General features: G+C 35.6%; 1 protein-coding gene across 4 annotated transcripts; it reads left to right on the top strand.

Annotated features, from left to right (window-relative positions):
* Nucleotides 1-18,365: 18,365 nt before the first annotated feature.
* Nucleotides 18,366-22,136, top strand: LOC114882150 (serine hydroxymethyltransferase). 4 transcript variants are annotated; one of them, XM_029199033.2, is made up of 7 exons: nucleotides 18,398-18,468; nucleotides 19,631-19,703; nucleotides 20,208-20,401; nucleotides 20,481-20,692; nucleotides 20,771-21,095; nucleotides 21,156-21,655; nucleotides 21,728-22,136. In XM_029199033.2, the coding sequence occupies exons 3-7, from the start codon at nucleotides 20,211-20,213 to the stop codon at nucleotides 21,892-21,894; spliced, it is 1,395 nt and encodes a 464-aa protein (XP_029054866.2). In that variant the 5' UTR covers nucleotides 18,398-18,468; nucleotides 19,631-19,703; nucleotides 20,208-20,210; the 3' UTR covers nucleotides 21,895-22,136. The 4 variants fall into 4 exon arrangements, with proteins under 4 accessions (XP_029054864.2, XP_029054866.2, XP_029054863.2 ...); XM_029199030.2 differs by having other exon boundaries at nucleotides 18,406-18,468; nucleotides 19,401-19,703; XM_029199031.2 differs by lacking the exon at nucleotides 19,631-19,703 and having other exon boundaries at nucleotides 18,366-18,468.
* The last annotated feature ends 3,819 nt before the right edge of the window (nucleotides 22,137-25,955 follow it).

The raw sequence follows: 25,955 nt of genomic DNA on the forward strand, positions 1-25,955 counted from the left end.
AATTTAATATAGCCTAACCTAACCCAAACTACTCTACCTAATCAGTGAATTAAGTTAGGTTAGGGTAAAGTGATATTCTGGTCGCCTAACGGCGACCAGACACACATGCTGAGATTCAAAATCATGAAAATTAGTTAAATTTAATTTTTAAGCCCACCCGTAATATATATATATATATATATATGGCGGTCGCCGTGCCGCTGCCTGCAAAAACAGTAGAAAAGCGGCGATCCCATACTGATGCGTACGTTGTCACGGACACACACGGATGGCTATTCAATGTGTTAGTTTCAACAGTTTTTCGAAAATATCTCGAAAACTAAGGCCGAGCGGCGGTTATATGTATAGGAGAAAATTGTTAAAAATGTCTAATTTTACAACATATTTAAATTTCATCAAAATTGGTGAGGTGTAATCTAATCTCAATAATTACCATATTTGTTTCGAAATTTGTTTTGTCTGATATACAGTGGGTCACAAAATTGAAGATACGTGCTTTTGTTGTCTTACAAAATTACAATTTGTTGAAACCGTGTTAAAAAATAGTGAAGGGTAATTTTTCAACTTTTTTATGTGAGCGTATAATGAAAATATAAAATATGCCTTTCGTAGATTCCAATGAGTTATGTGTATGCTGAAAATTTCATCGAGATCGGTCAATGCACTTAGAAGTTACAAGTACAGTGGAACCTCGATATAACGGATCAATACGTTCGAGGGGATGTCCGATATAGCCGAATGTCCGTTATATAAAAATAAGCTTTCTGAATAACCTATTTATTAACAATCAAATAGAAATACATATAAACGAAAGTTTACATTCTAATTACACTTTAAAATTGCACTTTATTCATCTTCAGATGATATATCACTATACGCCCGTTCAGGAGAGTCGTCAATGTTCGTTTTTGAACTTCCTGGTTTCGGTGACACTGGTTTGAAAAATGTATCAATTTTTGTTTGGATTTTTGAAGTTTGTTGTTTCTTAAGGGGTGACATGTAGCGGCATCAAAAAATCAATTTTTTTTTACATAAAATGGTAGTTAAACATTTTAAGAGTATGGTGGTAAAATTTTAAACCGAAATTCGTAGCCGTTCCGAAGTTATTGCTTGTGAGCGTGAGTCGTGTCACTGCTTAGCCGGTGATACTTCAAACTTTAAACACGTTTATCTCAAAACTACATTTTCTAAGTTTGTGGGAAACAACTTGAAAGCGAGTTGACCGATCGTGCTAAAACTGTATACACAACTCAATAACAATATTATCTTGAACATATACCTACTTGTTTATGAAAATCACGTTCAGAAAGTACTTTTTTATTGCAAAAAGTAACGAAAATTGTGTGTAAAATTTCAACTTTTTTTTCTGAAGCGTCCCATTTTTGTAATTTGCATTTTTTTTAATGTTTCTTAAGTATATGTTCAGCATTTGGATGTTAAAACACTAAAAATTCTTGGCTGATACTTTTCAGGTCAGTATTAAGGGGATAGACACGGGTAATAGTAGCGCGTTGACTTTACCGGCAAAAAGGGGCCTATTAATGGGTTTACGGGAATCGGTTATTTGTCCTTATATGAGAACACTTAGGGCTGGGTGAGGGCTCATTCGAAAGAGGAAGGTCCAATGCAGGGGACTCAACCGATGGTTTAACGAGATTGTGTTGATATCTAATAATATGAGTGTCCAAAGTAGAGGAAAAATCGAGAAAATACGCCCACTGAATCCAAGTATATTTTAGGTAACTATAAGAGTTTTGTGACTAAAACGATTTGTTGAGCCCCCTTCATTGAACCTTCCTCTTTCGAATGAGCCCTTATTCAGCTCAAGATCTTCTCATATAAGGACGAATAACCGATTCCCGTAAAAGCATTCCCAAAGACGAGTTCCGCCATTATCTGGATACTACAGAGCAAGTTACGTGACAAATTTAGTTCAGCTAGTAGTTGTAAGGTGGCGTCTAAGTAGAAAGGCTGCCGATTTGGAATCGTAGTCAGAATCAAGCGTTAGCTTGATTACGTCACTCGAACTGTACTGCAAAGGCAAGCGAAAAAGGCAACAACACCCGAACGCTGAGTGAGACGCACTACAGTTATGCTGTCCTTCTCTCATTCTGAATGTTGAGATTGTCCCTTTTCGCTAAGATTTGACTGCCGTCTGCCTGAATCTTTCACAGCGCCCCATAACAAACCTTGCCTTATTCAAACTATATCGTGTTTGGTATCATTTTAATCAGAAAAATTCCACCAATGCGCTAGTAAAAATTTCATTTAAAAAAAGTCAAAAATAAAAATGTTTTATAATTGAATTAGTATTAGTCACACCGATATGTTTCGGCTCTTTCCTTTGATCATCGGACCTCTCTCTTTCCACCACTGTCTGTCCTTTTCTACGTTCACGATTGGCTGCTCGTCGCGTGTAACCCGAGATTCGACACCTCGGCTGGATATATGCAACATCTGGGTCCCAATGTTTGTTGCATATATCCAGCTTCTACTGTAATTAATAAGTCGTAAGAGAAAATGCGGAACGTTATAGGTCCGGCTGACAACATTTGTAATATTGTAACGCTTGTATTAGAAGTTGGCAGCACTTTTGATGTAAATGTAGTTAATCCGCAATGGGTATGTTGATTCCTGTTGAATATTGTTAATTTGAAATTATCAAATGGGTCATTTATCATAGGTTGCCGACGCCAGAACTAGGATCTTCCTAGTAAAAGAAATGTTTTTAATTTTGCGCCGCCTCTGAATAGGTTGAAATGTATTTAGTATACTATTTAACGATTGTTGAAATAACGTCAGATTTAAAAAGTTATATATGCGTTGGGTCGACATAATGAAGATTGTAAATTTAAATTAGTATTTATATTATTTATTTAATATGAAGTTGAAACATTCTATATAGTTTTATTTATTTTTAAAATGTTTGTATTCCGTAGATATAATTTCTCTTGTTTGTTAATTCTTTTGTTTAAAGCTCTTCTTCTTCACTTCGCCTTCTTGCTTCCGAAGTATGTAGACGTGTTTTTCTGATTTCTGATTCTAATATATAATATATCCATTTGTATCGTGTTTAATATTGTGATAATAAATAAAATTAACTTGAGGTTATGGGCCCAGAATACTCGAGATTATATTCTCATTAAAAAGAAAATATTACTTCCTGTGTTTTTCGAAATGTTGATTTTGGGATTAGCCGGCCATTTTGTGCAATAGTGCAATAAAAATCAAAATGGAGGGTGAATCTGGAAAGGTTGAAAAACTTAGAAGCTTGGAAAATTGGGGAACCTGGAAGTTTTAAGTCAGTGTTTTAATTGCTGCTGGTGATGCAGAAGATTTTACGTCAGGCTCATACTTGAAGCCTGAATTAGCCCACGATGCAACTGCAGAGACAAGAGCCACATATGCGAGAAACCTTAAGTTGTGGAAAAAGCTTGACAATATAGCACAAAAAATTATCGTTATAACGGTAGGTGAACAACCATTACTTCATATTTTAAATTGTCAAACACCCAGAGAAATGTGGAATAGATTGCACGAAGTATATGAGAATAAAAGTGAAACTACTAAACATTTTCTTTTACAACAATGGTATTCTTTGGGTAAAAATGATAAAGATGATATAGCTACACATATAGCTAAGATTGAGGATCTATCACATAAGTTAAAGGCACTCGGAGAGGTTGTTTCAGATAAAATGGTGATTACAAAGATTCTTATGACATTACCACCGGCATATATGCACTTCAATACTGCATGGGAGCCTACAAACGAAGATCAACGAACGCTTGCTAATCTTACTTCAAGATTGGGTGTTGAGGAGCTACGCATTAACTCACAGGAGAAGCTATCTCATAGTGCTTTTACGACCTGCACAAAAAATAGAGGCCATAAAGGGCCATCAACAAGCACAACAAACGCAGAAAAATAAGCAACCTAGCAAATGTTTTAGATACGGTAAGATAGGCCATTGGAAGAAGGATTGTTGTGTAAGTTTAAATAACAATGGAACAAAGAATGGCGTAAGCTCCAGAGATACCGCTTTTATCGGAGAAACCACAGTGGTAACAACATTGTTGACTGAAGAAACCTCAGAGTCCTGGTTTCTAGATTCTGGTGCAAGTCAGCACATGTCACCAGTGCGCGAGTGGTTTGTTAATTATAAGAATTTGACTGAGCAAGTACCTGTAAGACTAGGAAACGATGAGTTAATTTATGCAGTTGGAAAGGGAGAGCTTGATATTCTAGCTTATAACGGTATTAAGTGGGAGCGTAATCATCTGGTTGATGTTTTACATGTGCCGGATTTGAAATATAATTTATTCTCTTTGTCGTCAGCATTTGACAAAGGTTTAGAAATGACTTCAGAAGGTCAAAAATGTTTATTGAAGAAATCAGGAAGAGTCCTTGCAATGGGAAACCGAAGTGGCAAACTATATCAAATGATGTTTAGATGTTATACACAGGAAAGTGTGGATGAAGGTTTAGAATATTCCTGTTTTTCACAGGGAAGGACAGAAACTCTTGGATTGTAGCATGAACGATTTGCTCATCAAAATATTGTCTACGTGCGTTCGATTTTGAAGAAATGGAATATTAATGTGAAAAATGAATCTGATTGGCTTTGTAAAGGATGCATGTTAGGGAAAATGAGTCGTAAGCCTTTTCCCAAAAGTCAAACATGTACTAGTAATCCTGGTGATCTCTGCGGGCCTATGGAGTCCTGTTCTGTTGGCGGTTCAAGGTATTTTCTACTTATTTATCCGACTTCGAAAAGGAGGAGGATACTCAATTCGATGTGTACGTATTTTTTTTTTTTATGTATGTTCATCGATTGCGCCGATGGACCAATCGGAACGAAACCTTTTGCATCTGGTAGAGTATATCTCGCACTTGGTCCTGCAAAACAATTGTTGTACTTTTTCATTCCTAACGACTTTTATCGCAAAATACGTAATATTTCATTTATATCTTCCTGCATTTATGCTGCAGGGAATGTACCGATAGTGATGAAACCTTTCACATTTAGTAGGAGGTATATCCGCGATGATCCCACTTGCAAAAATTTATGGAATTTGTTAATAACTACTGTTATAGCAAAAAATCCATTCCTTCATGTTACTCTGCAAAGAATGTATCGTTCGCGGTGAAATCTTTCATATTTAGTAGGATATACAGGGTGTTAATAGGAGTTAATAACAAAAAACACCGACCAATCCGAGCGCGTGTAGCGCGCAGTTCCAGGGACTGCACTGACTGGTACGAAAACCGGGCCTGACGTAGGTCGCGAACGAACGGCTTGGCACCCCGTTGGCATAGCACAATAAAAAAACTGAACTGGTAGAACATCTTTAGTCGTTTAAAATGAATACGGAACCTAATCTCTTGTCGCCTTTCATAATGTAAAAAAGGAAATTCTAAGCATTCTAAACAACAAATAGATATGATTGAAATGGAATAATTAATAAACGTTTGAATTGGAGGCTACGTTAATGATGAAAAATTTGAAAACAATTTAAATGAAACTTACCCATTCGTTTCTAACTTAACCTGCTACGCTGAAAGCAAATAATTCCCACTAGGTCACTGTGTCGATTCTGAACATTCGACGAGGAAACACCTCGCCTATTATTCATTCCTAAGTGCAATAAATGAGGGGAGTTCACTGGCCCGATCATGAAAACAGCTGTTCTACCGAACGTGTTTCTTCGTTTCCCAGTGACAATTATCCGCTTTCAGCGTAGCAGGTTAATTTAGGAACGAATGCGAAAGTTTCATTTAAATTGTTTTCAAATTTTTCATCATTAACGTAGCCTACAATTCAAACGTTTATTAATTATTCCATTTCAATCATTTATTTTCGTTGGTTTCGTAGCCGACATTGCAGTCCCTGAGCCCGCGCGCTGTACGCGCTCAGATTGGTCGGTGTTTTTTGTTGATAACTCGAAAACGAACCAACATTTTGGGAAAGGAAAAATTTGTTTAGAATCACCTCAGCAATCATCCCTCTTCGGCTGTCGAGATAGTCACGTGACACCCTGTATATCCGCTATGACCTCACTCGTAAAAATTTATGAAATTTGTTGTTTATTAACAACTTAAATTCGGTCAATTTTTTTTCGGTTTATGGTTATTAGCTAAGCAACAGAAATCTAAAATCACCTTACACTATCCTACAAATGCTACTAGTTCCACTAAAAAGTGTGAAATAAAATAATTTTTAACAAAAAAAACATCCGACTTCGAAATGCACTAAAAAGTGTAAAATAATTTCTATTTCATTTATACCAATATTCCATAGCTATTAATAATATCTATTTAATCGTTAAATAGGATACCAAATATAATTCAAACTTTTCGGAGGCGGCGCAAAATTAAAAATACCCAAACAAACGGTGCTGCCAATAACGATTTGATTGTGGTATGGCAAACTTGGTAATTAATAAGTCGTAAGAGAAAAATTATAGGTCCGGCTGAAAACATTTGCAATTGTAACGATTGTATGAGAAATTAGCAGCACTCCTGATGGACATGCACTATACTGCAGTTCACAAGAGACCATACTTAACTCGCGCCGCTCACTAGGTCTAGAGAGATTTTTAATAACGTGTGTTATTCCGCTCTCTAGCTTGCTTCTTATTATACTTTGCGATCATATAAATGGTGGGCATAAATATATGACGTACGATAACTGATAACCGGTGATGATATTGTAAAGTTTCACGATACAATGAAATTCCTATTATTTGTCGCAAAAAGAAAATGATGTGAACGCAAAGTAAGAAGCAAGCTGTAAAGGGGAATCACACGCACTATTAAAAATCTCCCTAGACCTCAGTAGGTCACTAGCTGCGCGAGTTAAGTGAACTGCAGTATAGTTAATTCGCAATGGGTTTGTTGATTCAGTTGAATGTTGTTTACTTGAAATTATCAAATGGGTGATTTATCATAGGTTACCGACGCCCGAGTTAGGATCTTCCTAGTAGAGGAAAAGTTTTTAATTTTGCGCCGCCTCCGAAAAGTTTGAAATATATTTGGTATCCTATTTAACGATTAAATAGATATTATTAATAGCTATGGAATATTGGTATAAATGAAATAGAAATTATTTTACACTTTTTAGTGCAATTCGAAGTCGGATGTTTTTTTTGTTAAAAATTATTTTATTAAGGATGATTTTTCGCACTACAGAAAAGTTAGTTTTTTGAGACATAAAACAGATATTGTTCAACATCTACAAGATTTTATAAGTTTTACAGAAAATGAAACGGGAATTAAAATTAAAAGAATATGTACAGTCAATAATCTTGAATTTGTTAATAGAGAAGTAGAGGAAATGTCACGTAAAAAGTGGATTATCCATGAGAAGAGTGTTCCGTATTGTCCTGAACAAAATGGCACCATTGAAAGGGAAAACCGATCAGTGGTGGAAGCAGCACGAAGCATGATCCATGCCAAGAATATGGACGTAAGATTATGGGCGGAAGCTGTTCATACAGCTGTTTATGTGTTGAACAGAACTGGAACAAGTAGTGTACGTTCAAAAACTCCTTATGAATTATGGTTTGGAAAATCAGCAAATATTTCAGACCTACGGGTATTTGGGACAGAGGTTTACCATATGTTCATATAACTAAACAGAAGAGGACTAAATGGGATCCAAAAGCAGAACAAGGATTTTTCGTGGGATATGAAGATTATATGAAAGGGTTTAGAATTTGGTTTCCAATCAGAAATAAAGTTGAAGTTCACAGGAACGTCATTTTTGGTCCAGAAGAATTTAAAACTATTCCTGAAGCTATAGAAGAAGAAAAATTAGTCTCGATCCAAATTCAGGATGCTCCAAGGGAGGAAGAAGATAATCAAGAAAATAATCAAGATTTAGTTAACTCAGAAGAGATTATAGAGTCCCAAGAAAATACAGAAAATATTATTTCCCAAGAAAATATTGTTGAAGAAGGTATAGCTGAAGGCACTGTCAATGTTCCGAAAGAAGATGATCTAATAATAAGAAGACAAATAAAGAAGTTGGAACAACAACGTAATATCAACAGGAATGCTAAAGAGCAACGTAATATCAACAGGAACGCTGAAGAGGATAAATCGCGATCTCAAAGAATTATACAAAAACCAAAGAAATATGATGATTTTGACAAGTTGTCAAGAACCAGCAACCTTCAAAGAAGCAATTAATAATGAGCATGCTGAGAGCTGGAAAGAAGCTATGTTGAATGAAATGGATTCTTTAAAACAAAATTGTACCTGGACACTGGTTCATGCGCCAGAGAATGCTTCAATTTTGCAGAATCGTTGGGTATTCAGGTATAAATCAGCTATCGGTAATCAAAAAGGGAGGTTTAAAGCAAGATTTGTTGCTAAAGGTTATACTCAAATTTCAGGCGTAGATTATGCAGAAACTTTTAGTCCTATTGTAAAATTTACGTCAATTAGAACAATTTTAGCAATTGTAGGGTAAAGCAACATGGAGTTGGCATAATTTGATGTGAAGACTGCTTATCTAAATGGAGATCTTTCAGAAGTTATTTACATGCATCAACCTGAGAGCTGTGACAATGGATCTGGACGGGTGTGCAGATTGCAGAAGTCACTATATGGATTAAAACAATCAGCAAGATGTTGGAATAAAACATTTACGGACTGTTTAAAGAAGTTTAATCTACAGGCCACTAATGCAGACCCTTGTGTTTTTGTTGAGGGTGAAGGCATGGAGAAGATCATCTTAGCAATATACGTAGATGATGGTTTAGTGGCATCAGCAAATAAAACAAAAATTAAAGCTCTTTTGGACTTTTTAGCAGCTGAATTTGAAATAACTATTACTTCTTTAAATGTGCTTTTAGGCATAGAGATTAAACGACTTGAGGATGGCTCACTTTTTACAAATCAAGAATCATATGCAAGGAAGATAATTAAACGTTTTAGATTAGAAGAAGCCAACACTGTAGCAATACCTGCTGATCAACATCAGGATCTTACTTTGCGTATCTCAGATGATGAGGCGGCTACTGATGTCCCTGTCACGTCCGGAAAATTTTCACAAATTTGTCCGCCTCACGTTCCCTTATCAAGCTTTCGGGTTGTAGGAGTCTCCTCATGTAAGGAGCGTGAGGAGGGCGAATCACTACTTCATCGTTTCAATTTTCTCCTCAACTCTGTGCTTGCCCATCAAGCCTTCGGGTTGTAAGAGACTCTTCATGTGGGAAAAGCACAGGGAAGAGCTTGAGCTTATAATTATTCTATTTTTGTCTTTCCTTTCCTTTAATTCTCTTTTATTTCTCAATTCTTTTCTTTAGCTATTACCCCTCCTTGAAACTATCGTCGTGCTCAACTGCGTAGTAACAGAATTCGGGATAGAAAAACTCGGTTTCGACCGAGGAGAGGTATCATAAACAGCGTTCGCTGCGCAGTTAGCCAGTGCTTCGCATTGTAGGGGTCTCCTTGGGTTAACTGCACAAAAGCGTAAAGATTAATTTATCCTTTAAATTTCGACCGATACTTTCTTCTTTTTCACGCGTAGGGGCCAGTCGGTCCCTAACCCGATCGTATGTATGAAATTGAATGCTGTAATGAAAGCGCGAGATAGCTCAGCAATTTGAATATTTGTTTGAATAAAAGAGTGAGGAATGAGAACCCACACAAGCGAGCGTTGGCAAGCGTTCGAGGACTGTTTAGAGGCGAAGGGTCGAACGGAGCAATAAAAGTCTTTGTATCGAATTCCAAGAATTTGCCTGAAACTAAGGCCCAACGGTAGATTTCAAAATATGTAGCAAGTGTAATTTAGATGCGCGGCAAGTCCTAATCGTAGGCAGAGTGTCGCGAGGGTGAAATTCCGGATACGCGGCAAAGACTCAGAGACGCGTTAAGCCATTTCACACTATTAAATTTCTATCTTTTCTCTTTCATTTGTTTAATCCGTTTGATCGCGTATTTCTCGTATTAAATTCATCGCGTTTAATTATTCAGTTTTTCCGAATCTTGTAAACGTCTTTGAGAACGTCTTGTTAAATTGTTAATCGTAATACAATCGGCAGACGCGCGCGCGACAAGTGCAAGTGCGACATCAGCCTTTCATCTCTCTTGGTGTTCCAGATTTTACAGCGATTTATTCAACGAGCATACACCGATTTTCAAGCGATCTAATCGTGTATTATATTCACCATTCTCACGGTAAGCCTGTTCTGTACTAATTTGTCGAGCACGGCTTGTAATTGATTTTCAACAAGGCAAAACGGGCAATCTATTAAGCCTACGGGTTATAAGAGTCTCTTCATTTTAGATCGTCATGTTTTCACGTTCAGGTACCGAACCGTATATTATACATTATATTGATATCTCGAATTTTCATTCATCGCGATTTTGTGTGTGACGATTGCTTCGATTTCAATCCTTAATCAGGGACGGTCTGTAAAGCCCTTTCGGGGGTTGTAAGAGCCTCTTCATTCAGGTCGTTTCCTCGCGGATAGATACAGTTAACTTTTCATATTTTTATTCGATCGAGCCAGTCGTCTAACGTTGTAAAATTTCAATCTACAATCATTCAAAATTATATCGAAAGGTCCAATTGCGTATCAAAGGAAAAATTTACGTTTCTAATCGAGCTTATGTATCAAATAGGTTAAGCATCTTTACCTTTGTTAACCATTATTGTTTTAATCTGAATCCATTACTCAGTCTTTATCAGTATTTATCAAGAATTTAACAGTATTAAATCAATAGTCATTTGGAATTCAGTTTGTTAGCTTCAATAGTTTTTGAATTAAATTTATTTTTCTTTTGCACACTAAACAGTATCAACATTTCTTTCGATTACCATCCCTATTTCATTTTACATTTCAAATTCACGCACGCCAACACAACTTTTCAAGGAGGGATCCGTACGGGACTCAGAACACTGACGAACCCAACGGAAATAAATTCTTGATGGGATGCAGGGTTTAAATACACACAAGAGGTTTGTTTACGATTTTAATAGATATCGTTGAGCGTGTTTCAACATGCTTCTAGTTCCAACGAAGAAACATAACACAATCATATATGGCAGGGAACACGGAAGTGATACAACGAACGTGGGGACAGTCGAGTCCAGAAAAAACAAAGAAACTCAAATAGGTTTAGAATACATACTAACAAAAAAAATTCAGTAAGAAGATGGATTATACATACTAACAATTCTATCTAAATTTTCCGTCTTTTAATTTGTTCTGACCGTAGAGGACGTTAACACGTCATACGTGGTCAGAACTGGTGGCAGCGATACCTTTCTCATCGCCCAGAATTAAGGAAAGATTTTTATTTTTCTTCTTTTATGTTGCGCGCTCGCTTCGCCTCGCGCAACGTAACATCCCATATAAGGAAGCAATAGGTAGTTTACTTTTCCTTGCCAAACTAACGAGACCTAATATAGCATACGCTGTAAATGCTGTAAGTCAATATGCAGAAGCACCACAGAAGATTCATTGGAATGCTGTCAAAAGGATTTTAAAATATATAAAAGGTAACAGCCTGATTACCTGGGGATCTCGTAAGCAACGGTCTGTTGTATTATCATCAACAGAATCAGAATATATAGCAGAAAGTGAAGCTATGAAGGAATTAATTTGGATTAAAAAATTATTAGATGATTTAATTAAAACTCAAACTCCAATTTTTCATATAGATAATCAAAGTGCTATTAAACTTATCAAGAACCCGGAGTATCACCAACGAACAAAACATACAGATATAAGATACAATTTTATCAGGCAATATTATGAAGAAGAGTTTTTCAAACTGCAGTATGTTAGCAGCGAAAAACAAGTAGCGGATATACTCACTAAACCTTTAAGTAAAACAAGATTTATTTATCTACGAGAGGAGCTAAGAATAAATGCAGACCCGGAGAAGGAAGGAGAGAACAAGAAGAACCTGTGTCAACCCAAAGTGGGAGTGTTGAAATAAACGTCAGATTTAAAAAGTTATATATGCGTTGGATCGACATAGTGAGGATTGTAAATTTAAATTAGTATTTATATTATTTATTTTATGAAATTAAAAGATTCTATATAATTTTATTTATTTTTTAAATGTTTGTATTCCCTAGATATAATTTCTCTTGTTTGTTAATTCTTTTGTTTAAGGTGATTCTAGCGTCGAAAACTTTACCGACAGTCCCTAGAAAAATCCCTAGACGCGAGTTTTCAAATTACGTCCTCATTTCTAAACAGAATGAAAAAAAATTTGAGGGACGTGTTCAGGAGGTTCTAAAGAATATTTGTCTGGTCCTTATATTATTCAAATCGTCAAAAACTTATAAAATATTGAAATTGCTGTCTGTCAACGGTCAAGAAAATGGCGGATCGGACTCACCTGCATTGATTTATTCGTAATATAAACATTTCTGCCAATAGTTTGTCCAAATAGGGACCAGACTGATATTCTTTGGGGCGGATATAATAAAACGAGTACCCAAGGGATGATGTACAAGTCTCCAGAAAGAAGTAATTTGAAAACTACGATTGCGTTGATTGTTCACTCGCGAAAGACGTCAAAAAGGTAAAGCAGACCACAAATTTAGTTCCTCGTTTTTTCTGAAGGGCGCAGTTTGTTCGTTTTCTGTGCTCGACCGCGCGCTCATTCGCAGCTCGTATATGTGAATATGTGTGCGTCGACCGAACCGTCGACGACGATACAATGTATCGTGGAGAATGGGAAGTTCGAGTCTCGAAGAGGCGATGAACTCCGACGCGTAATTTTTTTTTCACGCATCGTTCTATCGACTAGGATAGCGATTTTCAACCCATGTGTCACAAGACGTACTATCATTATTTTCTGTTGCTATTATTATTCTTTTTTTTAGTGAAACTGAAGAACAAATACGTCCTTCCCGATTTCAATGATTTTTTGATATGTTATAAAAATTGGTATTTATTAGGATTTGGTTATTAAATAAATAACAGGCACATAAAAAATAAATAAAGAACAATTATCTGTTCTTATAAACAGTTCGGAAATCCGAGAGCTTATTTGAAAGAGAATTATTAGAAGGGTGACGATCGAGAGGTTCTTAGAATCAAACTAATTTAACAGATTCTCTTTTTTGCCTCAAGTTGTTTAATAAACTCAACAATATTCTGAACAATTTGGTGAAATACTGATTACTTATGAAAAGCACCCCGAAAATAAATCTGTTGCCAGAGTTATTAAAATTTTTTTAGACAGATAAGTTAGTATGTTTTTTCAGCATAGAATGTGATATTATGCTGGACTCTCCTGATTTTGCGTTACGCCCAAATATTGGATGAATAGGTAACGAAAATGTGATGCTGGAAGAACAACACGGCTGGAGCGAGTTTTTCAATGCTGGCGAACGTAGAAAAGGACAAATAGCGAAAGAGAACGAGGTCCGAGGGTAATTATTGAGATTAGGTTACACCTCACCGATTTTCATGAAATTTAAATATGTTGTAAAGCGCTACATTTTGAACAACTTTTTCCTATACATATAACCGCCGCTCGGCCTTAGTTTTCGAGATATTTTCGAAAAACTGTTGAAACTAACACATTGAATTCTGGCCATCCGTGTGTGTCCATGACAACGTACGCATTAGTATGGGATCGCCGCTTTTCTACTGTTTTTGCAGGCAGCAGCACGGCGACCGACATCAATATGCCGAAGGAACGTGCAATCTGAGAATTATTTTTAGAAAAGGTTATTAACTTTTTTAAATAAATGTTTTTCAATTAATAAAAATATACAGGATACGTCATGCAATTAGGACGGGTTATATCTTGAATTTGGTAAGAGATAGGAAAAAGCTGTTTATGTAAAAGTTCAATGGTATGATAATGTCTATTTTTCTGTGATTTCATTTTCTTCGTGAATGCAACGATGCACTCAAAAAATGCAAATCCATTTTTTATTTAAGTGGAATTGCATTTTGTTTTACTTGTGTCAACTCCTTGAAACATTCTGCATAAAAAAGTACTATGGTACTATTAGAACTAATAAATGGAGGGACCTTGCGTCTATACAGTAAAAGCTGAATATGTGCAACAGAGCTTGGGAACCAGACGTTGCATATATTCAGCCGAGGTGTCGAATTTCAGATTACATGCGACGACCAGCCAAGCTTGAACGCAAAAAGGGACAGACAGTGGAGGAGAGAGAGAGAGTCCAATGTTCAAAGGAAAGAGCCGAAACGTATCGGTGTGACTAATACTAATTCAATTATAAAACTTTTTTATTTTTGACTTTTTTTTACTGAAACTATTACTAGCGCATTGGTGAAATTTTTCTGATTAAAATGATACCAAACACGATATAGTTTGAATGGGGCGAGGTTTGTTATGGGGCGCTATGAAAAATTCAGGCGGGCGGCAGTCAAAACTTAGCGAAAAGGGACAATCTCAACATTCAGAATGAGAGAAGGACAGCATGACTGTAGTGCGTCTTACTCAGCGTTCGGGCGATGTTGCCTTTTTCGCTTGCCTTCGCAGCACAGTTCGAGTGACGTAATCAAGCTAACGCTTGATTCTGTTGCGCGTGGATTTCAGATGTCTAGGGATTTTTGAATGTTTACTACGTGGGTAAGGTGCCCGTGGAGCGCTAAAGCACTCTGCTCGCGGCGCGGGTTTTAATAAAATACACTTTGAATTTAAGGAAAAATAATAGTTTGAATTTCTTTATTCTTTCCAACAATTTGACACAAGTCGGGTTGAAGCTTTGAATCGTTCTGAGCTTGGCGGTGAAGATCCTCGATCGAAGTTGGCTGCCATCCCCTCCTCGCTGGATCCTGAATCCTCCCTCAGGATCATCCCTGGTCCAATGGTGGAGGGGCCCATCCTTGTCCGGAGGCGGTCCCTCTCCCTGGCTTCGGTCCACCCTTGGACGAGCGGACGATGGTGGTGCTCCGCCAAGACTCGAGAACGATTCTGTGCACACGTGCTAAGAGAAAGCGTGGGATCCAGAGAAAACGGAAAATAACAAAAGGTCTCGCGCTAGCGAGCCAAGGCAACCCTTAAGAGAATTTACGACCCTCTGTAAATAAACAGGATGTCGAAGAGACTTCGACAGTTTCAAGAACCAACATGATTTTCGTTACGAGTAACGAATTAGGTACGGCCCGCAATAGATTAGCTCTTTAGAAATTTCAAGTGTGACAGTCTTATTTCTCCGGATTTCCAACTCTCTCCCAGCACGATCACCCGTGTTGAAAGTTTTACAATATCTTATCTTTTGTTTGTATATTCCTTTGAATTTTGGCTCCTAATTTATAAGCATTGATATAACATAATGCAGACATGCTGCAGTCATACTATTATGACATCGTCGCCATATTACATTGCATTCAACACTTGCGATTACAAACCTGTAGCTAAATTCACACTGTTGCGAACCTCGCTTGTATGTATGTGTGTGATATCATGTGAATTTAGCCGCAAGCTTGTAATCACTAGCGCTGAATGAAATGTAATATGGCGACAATGCCATAAGAGTATGACTGCAGCATGTCTGCATTATGTTATATCAATGCTCATAAATTAGGAGCCAAAATTCAAAGGAATGTACAAACAATAGATAAGATATTGTAAAACTCTCAACACGGGTGATCGTGCTGGGAGAGAGTTAGAAAACCGGAGAAATAAGACTATCACACTTGAAATTTCTAGAGCTAATTTATTGCGGGCTGTATCTAATTCGTTACTCGTAACAAAAATCATGTTGGTTCTTGAAACTGTCGAAGTCTCTTCGACATCCTGTTTATTTACAGAGGGTCGTAAATTCTCTTAAGGGTTGCCTTGGCTCGCTAGCGCGAGACCTTTTGTTATCTTACGTTTTCTCTGGATCCCACGCTTTCTCTTAGCACGTGTGCACAGAATCGTTCTCGAGTCTTGGCGGAGCACCACCATCTTCCGCTCGCCCAAGGGTGGACCGAAGCCAGGGAGAGGGACCGCCTCCGGAGAGGGATGGGCCCCACCACCATTGGACCAGGGATGATCCTGAGGGAGAATTTAGGATCCAGCGAGGAGGGGATGGCAGCCAACTTCGATCGAGGGTCTTCACCGCCAAGTTCAGAACGATTCAAAGCTTCAACCCGTCTAGATACATTTTGTTGAAAAGATAAAGTCTAAAAATAAAGAAACATAAACTATTATTCTTCCTTCAAAATAAAGTGTACTTTATTAAAACCCGCGCCGCGAGCAGAGTGCTTTAGCACTCCACGGGCACCTTACCCACGTAGCATATATCCAAAAATCCCTAGACACCTGAAATCCACGCGCAACAGCAACAATTCTGACTACGATTCTGTTGCGCGTGGATTTCAGGTGTCTAGGGATTTTTGTATAAATGTTACGTGGGTAAGGTGCCCGTGGAGTGCTAAAGCACTCTGCTCGCGGCGCGAGCTTTAATAAAGTACACTTTATTTTTAAAGGTAAAATAATAGTTTTTATTCCTTTAATATTCAGACTTTATCTTTTATGAAGAATGTATGCAAACGGGTTGAAGCTTTGAATCGTTCTGAGCTTGGCGGTGAAGATCCTCGATCGATGTTGGCTGCCATCCCCTCCTCGCTGGATCCTGAATCCTCCTTCAGGATCATCCCTGGTCCAATGGTGGTGGGGCCCATCCCTGTCCGGAGGCGGTCCCTCTCCCTGGCTTCGGTCCACCCTTGGGCGAGCGGAAGATGGTGGTGCTCCGCCAAGACTCGAGAACGATTCCGTGCACACGTGTTAAGAGAAAGCGTGGGATCCAGAGAAAACGTAAGATAACAAAAGGTCTCGCGCTAGCGAGCCAAGGCAACCCTTAAGAGAATTTACGACCCTCTGTAAATAAACAGGATGTCGAAGAGACTTCGACAGTTTCAAGAACCAACATGATTTTTGTTACGAGTAACGAATTAGATACAGCCCGCAATAAATTAGCTCTTTAGAAATTTCAAGTGTGATAGTCTTATTTCTCAGGATTTCCAACTCTCTCCCAGCACGATCACCCGTGTTGAGAGTTTTACAATATCTTATCTATTGTTTGTACATTCCTTTGAATTTTGGCTCCTAATTTATGAGCATTGATATAACATTATGCAGACATGCTGCAGTCATACTCTTATGGCATCGTCGCCATATTACATTTCATTCAGTGCTAGTGATTACAAGCTTGCGGCTAAATTCACACGATATCACACACATACATACAAGCGAGGTTCGCAACACTTCCAAATCGACAGCCTGTGGCGGCACTCTCCCATCTATATAAAGTTGTAAGGTTGGCAGCAGCTCAAGACGTTATACACGCGGTTACTGATCTCAGTTATATGTATTCTAAGAAAATATAGAAAAACGACCTAACGGCTAGACGAGAAGCGTGTGTCAGCCGATCACAGTACAAATAAAATATATTTGTTATACTACATACAAAGACTAGTTTTCTTACCAGAACCATAAAGACTAACGAATCCGCTACAAGCCTTTCTACTTAGACGGCATCTTATAACTACTAGCTGAACTAAATTTGTCACGTGACTTGCTCTGTAATATCCAGATAATGGCGAAACTCGTCTTTGGGAATACTTTTACGGGAATCGGTTATTCGTCCTTATATGAGATCTTGAGCTGAATATGGGCTCGTTCGAAAGAGGAAGGTTCAATGAAGGGGGCTTAACAAATCGTTTTAGTCACAAAACTCTTATAGTTACCTAAAATATACTTGGATTCAGTGGGCGTATTTTCTCGATTTTTCCTCTACTTTGGACACTCATATTATTAGATATCAACACAATCTCGTTAAACCATCGGTTGAGCCCCCTGCATTGGACCTTCCTCTTTCGAATGAGCCCTCACCCAGCCCTAAGTGTTCTCATATAAGGACAAATAACCGATTCCCGTAAACCCATTAATAGGCCCATTTTTGCCGGTAATGTCACCTCGCTGCATTACCCGTGTCTACCCCCTTAAATCCCTTATATTTTTATAGTTGGTATTATAAGTGGATACTTCTGCTCTGCTTCTGCCTTTTTATTGCAGGCACCCTTTTACTTTTTCCAAAACGGCAACTCTTTTCTCGTTTAATTTATCCTTTGTACTGTCGTTTATGTATTTAATTATTATATGATATGATCCTTATAAGTTTAACACGTTCGATCTCCGGAAGCAGGTTTGCCGTTAATCGACAGTAAATTAGTCAAATAGTAATCATAATATTAAAGACAATTGATGAAACATTATCAATGAAAGATGAATTAAAAAGATCTGTAATTTTGTTTATCAGCTTGTTATTGTTTATTAGTAAAACGAAATATGTTTGCTGGATTGTGTTTTACATCTCTTTTTTTAAATATAGATATCTTATCTTACATTACGTATTGCTAAATCCATCAAATCTGTTTTTAAAACCACATAAACATGACGTGATTACTATTCGTAGCAAGACGGATTCTTGAAAGGCAGCGTTTAACGAAGCTGATGACACAGGTATTACTACTAACATGTTATATGTATAATTATTCTCACTTAAATTTCACCGAGAAGTAAATTCATGCGATATTTTTATCCAGAAGTAAATCTAATGATTTCAAAATTATCTTAAAACCAGTACATAAGTCAATATATTTATAAAAAAAAGAAGAAAGTAGTTTTAAAAAAATGAAAGTGGGTTTATTTTCTAATATCATATTTATTAGAAAAACAAAATTACAGCGTTGAAATGTAGACCCAAAGTGTTCATGCTTTTTAATAATTTTCCAATAATTGCTATAATTTAAATTACTGGTTGTTATTTGTTTAATTGCTTTTTAAAGGTCAAATAATATTTCCTACATATCTTATCTGAAATAGAGAAACAATTTTGTTAAAAAAAAAAATAAATGTAAGAGATGTCGATAAACGTATCAGCTGGATTGTTTAGTAATAAACGTAATATTACTACATACTTATATGAAAACTATGTACTTTTAAATTAGAACTATTACAATAACAATGCTACATTTATTCTTGAAATTTGTACCTATTATTAAAGAGAATAATATAAAGTTATACTGTAATAAGATACTCTCAATTTGTTAGTTATAAAAATTGAGTTACATGAATAGATTGCTTAAGATTTTTAAAAAATTTCGTGACAAATACTTCATGACTGGAAATATGTGACTAATAAACCTTCAATTTGAATGTGATAAGTATAATTGTACCCTATTATTAAATTTTTTACTTCCGAAATGAAATTCAGTGTAACACGATCACGTTTGTGTTTTATATTTGTACACGAGTTAAACAGCATTCAATATATTAACGATCTTTTAATGATTTATTAAAGCAGTTCTAATATTGTAATAAAACAAGACTCAGTTTAAAAAGTTTTAAATATCATATGTATATTTCATTAACTTGAAACCTGATTTCTAAAGTTTTTAGGTTAGGCAGTACATTTATAAGACATATTGTTAAAATGGTAACAGATCAAACACAAATAAAATAAAAAGTCATTTTACACATTCCATAAACTTTTACACGTATAGTTTAAAAAACTTGTAATTATGATCTTAAATCGATTAAATTTAAATCGACGCGGTTTTCAATTGGTTGAAAATCTGTTAATCGCCCGGACACAGTGTATAAAAGATTATGTTTTTCAAAGACGAATACCAGATGTGTTTGGAATTTCAAATTGTAACGTCCACATTTCGACTACCTGTTGCTTGTCTAAACTCGTGAGTGGTATTAATAATTTATTTAAAAGTCAATTATTTTTTAATATAAATATGATCATTTATATTAGAAATATGATCGATTATGTATCAATTTTTTATTGTATTAAACCAGTTCAATATGCAATATTATACAATTATAAATAAATAACAGTATATTTATGTTATATTATGACATATTATTCTTATTAGTTGAAACATTCTATTAAATTTACATGAGTATTACATTTAAATTATAAAATAAAATATTAAAATATTAATATACATGAGGAATATATAACCATTATATTTTTAAGAATACTGTTTATCTAAGCTAAGAAATAAACTGAAAACAAATAAAAACAATGGAAAAAAAAGATTGATTTATATTGATTTTTATCAAAGTAAATGGTTGTTCAAAGTTATAAATATTATTTTAATTATTATCATCATTACAATACCTTTTGTCTTATAAAACACATTTTTAATTTATAACACATTTATTATTACAATATCTTATTTATTTAGAACATGACGGGAATTATTTATAAAAATATCTGGGAAACAGACCCAGAACTTTTTGAAGTGATAAAAAATGAAAAGAAGAGACAAGAATCTGGACTTGAAATGATTGCTAGTGAAAATTTTACATCTCTCAGCGTACTTCAATGTTTGAGTACTTGTCTTCATAATAAATATAGCGAAGGTCTTCCTGGTCAAAGGTATACTTATAAAAATTTATTGTTATTATTGTTCTTTTAAATTTATATATTGATTCATGCAGTATTTATTTGAATTTAGATATTACGGAGGAAACGAATACATTGATGAAATTGAATTATTAGCACAGAAACGTTCTTTAGATGCATTTAATTTAAATCCAGAAGAATGGGGTTGTAATGTACAACCTTATTCAGGAAGTCCTGCTAACTTTGCAGTTTATACAGGTTTAATTGAACCCCATGGTCGTATCATGGGATTAGATCTTCCTGATGGAGGTCATCTTACTCATGGTAATACACAATTTTTATATAAATTCATTAAAATATCATGATGTTTATAAAATTATAAATATTTTAATATATTTTTAGGTTTCTTTACTTTGAACAAAAAAGTTTCTGCAACATCAATATTCTTTGAATCAATGCCATATAAAGTGAATCGTAAAACAGGTTTAATTGATTACGATCAGTTGGCTGAAGAAGCAAGATTGTTTAAACCTAAAATTATAATAGCCGGTGTATCCTGTTACAGCAGATGTCTAGATTATAAACGATTCAGAGAAATAGCAGACGAAAATAATGCTTATCTTTTTAGTGATATGGCTCATATATCTGGCTTAGTTGCAGCTGGAATAATTCCTAGCCCATTTGACTATAGTGATGTTGTATCTACTACTACCCATAAAACTTTAAGGTATTTATTTTAAAATAATTATTCATTTTTAAACAGTTAAAAATTTTTTATAATTTTTAGAGGGCCTCGAGCTGGAATTATCTTCTTTCGTAAAGGAGTTAGAAGTATTGGCAAAGATGGAAAAAAGATCATGTACGACTTGGAAGATAAAATTAATCAAGCAGTATTCCCAGGACTACAAGGAGGTCCTCATAATCATGCAATTGCAGGCATTGCTACAGCAATGAACCAAGTTAAGTCTCCGGAATTTCATCAATATCAGAAACAAATTATTGCTAACGCAAAGAGATTGTGTTCAGGACTTCAAGATTATGGCTATAATATTAGTACAGGTGGTACTGATGTTCACATGTTATTAGTAGATTTACGATCTGTTGGAGTATCAGGAGGTAAAGCAGAAGCAATTTTAGAAAGTATTTCTATTGCTTGCAATAAAAATACAGTACCAGGTGATAAAAGTGCACTAAATTGTAGTGGCATCAGGCTTGGAACACCTGCATTAACCACTCGTGGTTTAGTTGAAAAAGACATTGACAAAGTCGTTGACTTCATACATAAAGGTATATTTAAGATAACAGATTATACTTAATTGAAAGTAATATTTGAAAATATCTTATAAACATATGTTTCAGGATTGCAACTTGCTAAAGAAGTATCTAATATTTCTGGTCCTAAACTTGTTGATTATAAAAGAGTATTAAATACTGATGTTAATATTAAATCAAAGGTTGCAGCTTTAAAAGAAGAAGTTGAAACTTTTTCTAGACAATTTCCGATGCCTGGTTATGAAATATATTAATATTATGATATTGAACAATGTTTTGTTACATTCGATATGGTTACAAGAATTTGTTTTTATCAATTTTCTATTACTTTTTATAAACAGTTTTATACATATTAATTACTTACAAAAAACATAAATGTATGCATATGTAGATCTGATGTGAAGTATGTATTTATGTAATATTTTTGCATCTATACATTATGTAAAAAATACTCATTATGAATACAGTAGGAAATGAATACAAGAAATCTTGTGCACGTTATGACAATTATTCCGAAGAATAAGTATAATAAGAGGCGACATTCCTAGCGGTACCTTTGAAATCGATCGGTGGGGGAATATGGGGTGAAACAGGGAACTATTTTTTAAATGTGCATATTATTCTTTTTTATACAGGTTGTCCCAGAATGAAATAGAATCCCCTGGTGATTGCCGAGGTGATTCTGAACAATTTTTTCCTTTTCCACAACGTTGGTTAAGGCTTCATTTTTGAATTATTAACGAAAAACACTGTCCAATTAGAGCGCGGGATGAACCGTGAGAGTATTGGCTATTTTTCATGCCTAGGATTTGCAACCGAAAAATCTTAAAAAATTCACAATCATAAAGAAACATGGCTAGAATATTCTAGAATTTTTTCAGATTTTCCTCTCCCGGTTGAGATACAGGGTTGAAACTTGGTGTACAATGGTTTTTTATTATAAACTATAAAATGGTGTATTGCTGAATAAAATCGGTTCAAGGGCACTTTTGACCATCTTATCCTGCTAACCCATACTTAAGATTAATTAACGACCAGCCTGATGGAATTACCTGAACATTTAATTACTTGGCAATGCTTCAATCATGCTTATCGAGCTTTATATGTAATTAGTCATATAATTAGTCATATGTATTAGTAGTCCTTGATAGTTTATAATTTGATAACGAAAAACTGATTTCTATTTTGAAGTAGAACATATTTAGGCTCTACATCCAGGTTTTCGTACATACAACCTAGTTTACAATTTCCTTCCTTGATTTATCTTACAATACTTTACTCATACATGCAGCCAAGAATCGCAACAGATCATTAATGAATTATAAAAATAATACAGATAAAAATCAAACATATTAAAACACAATAATTACTTCTCAATATCATATAAAAGATAAATAATTAAAACAAATTTGCAAGATATTTACTCGTAGAAGTTATAAAAATAATAAATTTCAATAGTTACAACAATAATTTAGTTACTAAACAAGTGTAAAATAAAAAATTGCAATTAAATAAATATTAATAAAATAATTAAACAAAGTTTACCGTCGCTCCGATATATTCTGACTGCTAGACAGCGCGTGTGGCTAGCGGAGGCTTTCGGATGAGAGGCCGCGTAACATATGTATGTATTCAACGGTCATTTATGACGTCATAATTTACCGGCAGATATGCAACAACATTTATTTTCAATTGCTCTTAGTTAATAAATTGTTATTGCTATATCTGACCATTGAATCTTATAAAACAAATAGGGAGCAATTTTTTGGTACCATAATATCTTTGTAAAAAGATACGGTAATTATTGAGATTAGGTTACACCTCACTGATTTTGATGAAATTTAAATATGTTGTAAAATTAGACATTTTGAACAACTCTTTCCCATACATATAATCGCCGCTCGGCCTTAGTTTTCGAGATATTCTCGAAAAACTGTTGAAACTAACACATTGAATTCTGGCTATCCGTGTGTGTCCGTGACAATGTACGCATCAGTATGGGATCGCTGTTTTTCTACTGTTTTTGCAGGCAGCAGCACGGCGACCGACATCAATATGTATACACATATACATATATTACGGGTGGGCTTAAAAATTAAATTTAACTAATTTTCATGATTTTGAATCTCAGTATGTGTGTCTGGTCGCCGTTAGACACCCAGAATATCACTTTACCCTAACCTAACTTAATTCACTGATTAGGAAGAGTAGATTGGGTTAGGTTAGGCTATATTAAATTCCCAGGTGCCATCATAGCTACGATACATTGAAATCATGAATGCAGAAGTACACAAGGTATATATTGGTCATTGGTCGCCGTGCTGCTGCCTGCAGAAACAGTAGAAAAGCGGCGATCCCATACTAATGCGTACGTTGTCACGGACACACACGGATGGCCAGAATCCAATGTGTTAGTTTCAACAGTTTTTCGAAAATATCTCGAAAACTAAGGTCGAGCGGCGGTTATATGTATAGGAAAAAGTTGTTCAAAATGTTGAGTTTTACAATATATTTAAATTTCATCAAAATCGGTGAGGTGTAACCTAATCTCAATAATTACAAAAGATACTATCTATTTTATCCGACTTCGAAAAGGAGGATGATACTCAATTCGATGTGTATATTTTTTTTTTTGTGTATGTTCACTGATTATTATCCGAGTTCGAAAAGGAGGATGATACTCAATTCGAAGGGTATATTTCTTTTCTTTTTTTTTATGTATGTTCACCGATTACGCCGAGGCGGATGGACCAATTGGAACGAAACTCTTTGCATCTTGTAGAGTTTGTTTCCCGATTAAAAAAACATTTAACATTCTTTCATTCCTGACGATTTTTTTTCCAAAAAACGTACTGCTTGTTGTACGTTCGGCGTACGTTCGCCGATTACTCCGAGATTGATGGACACATCTTGTAGAGTATAATTTCCGATTGGTCCTGTAAAAAAACTATTTTGAATTTTTTCATTCCTAACGACTTTCATTGCAAAAAACGTATTGTTTCATGTACGTTCAATGTATGTCCACCGATTACTCCGAGATGGATGGATGGACCAATTGAAACGAAACCTTTTGCATCTTGTAGAGTATTTCTCCCACTTGGTTCCGTTAAAAAGACATTTTGCATTTTTTCATTGCTAACGATTTTCTTGCAAAGAACATAATGCTTGATTTACATTTTTCACCGGTTGCTCCGAGACGGATGTACCAATCGGATCGAAAATTTTGCATCTTGTAGAGTATATCTTCCGATTGGTCCCGCAAGAAAATTTTTGTAGTTTTTCATTCCTAACGACTTGGGTCGGTCCCAACCATTCGACGAGGGTATACGTTCGGTAGAACAGCTGTTTTCATGGTCGGGTAAGTGAACTCCCTTCATTTATTGCACTTAGGTATGAATAATAGCCGCGGTAATTCCTCATTGAATGTTCAGAATCGACACAGTGACCTAGTGACAAGTATCTGCTTTCAGCATAGCAGGTTAATTTAGGAACGAATGCGTAAGTTTCATTTAAATGGTTTTCAAATTTTTCATCATTAACGTAGCCTCCAATTCAAACATTTATTAATTATTTCATTTGAATCATTTTTATTTGTTGTTTAGGATCCTTAGAATTTCCTTTTTTACATTATGACAGGCGACAAGAGATTAGGTTCTGTATTCATTTTAAACAACGACTAAAAATGTTCTACCAGTTCAGTTTTTTTATTGTGCTATGCCAACGGGGTGCCGAGCCGTTCGTTTGCGACCTACGTCAGGCCCGATTTTCGTAGCCGACACTATACGCGCTCGGATTGGTCGGTGTTTTTTGTTAATAACTCGAAAACGAACCAACATTTTGGCAAAGGAAAAAATTGTTTAGAATCACCTTGGCAATCATCCCACTTCGGCTGTCGAGGTAGTCGTGTGACACCCTGTATATCCGCGATGATCTCACTTGCAAAAATGTATGGAATTTGTTGTATATTAACCATCTGAATTCGGTCAATTTTTTTTCGGTTTATGGTTATTAGCTAAGCAACAAAAACGCAATATCACCTTACACTACCCTACAAATACTACACGTTCCACTAAAAAGTGTGAAATAAAATAATTTTTAACAAAAAAAAAATCCGACTTCGAAATGTACTAAAAAGTGTAAAATAATTTCTATTTCATTTATACCAATATTCCGCACTCTAAGGGGGTCATAAATTTCCTCGAGAGTTGCCTTTTGCCAAGTGATACAAGGTCTTGTCGTTTCCTATTTTTTCTGGGTCCCACGCTTTCTCGTAGCACATGTGCGTTGGAACGTTCTAGCGTCTTGGCGGAGCGCC

The sequence above is a fragment of the Osmia bicornis genome, chromosome 10 (assembly GCF_907164935.1).
Source record: "Osmia bicornis bicornis chromosome 10, iOsmBic2.1, whole genome shotgun sequence".
Classification (NCBI taxonomy): Eukaryota; Metazoa; Arthropoda; class Insecta; order Hymenoptera; family Megachilidae; genus Osmia; species Osmia bicornis.

Coding starts and splice junctions, on each gene's coding strand:
- LOC114882150 (XM_029199030.2), top strand. CDS start 19,530: ATGATCTTAAATCGATTAAATTTAAATCGACGCGGTTTTCAATTGGTT. Junction 20,693..20,770: donor TGGAGGTCATCTTACTCATG/GTAATACACAAT, acceptor ATATATTTTTAG/GTTTCTTTACTTTGAACAAA. Junction 21,656..21,727: donor CGTTGACTTCATACATAAAG/GTATATTTAAGA, acceptor CATATGTTTCAG/GATTGCAACTTGCTAAAGAA.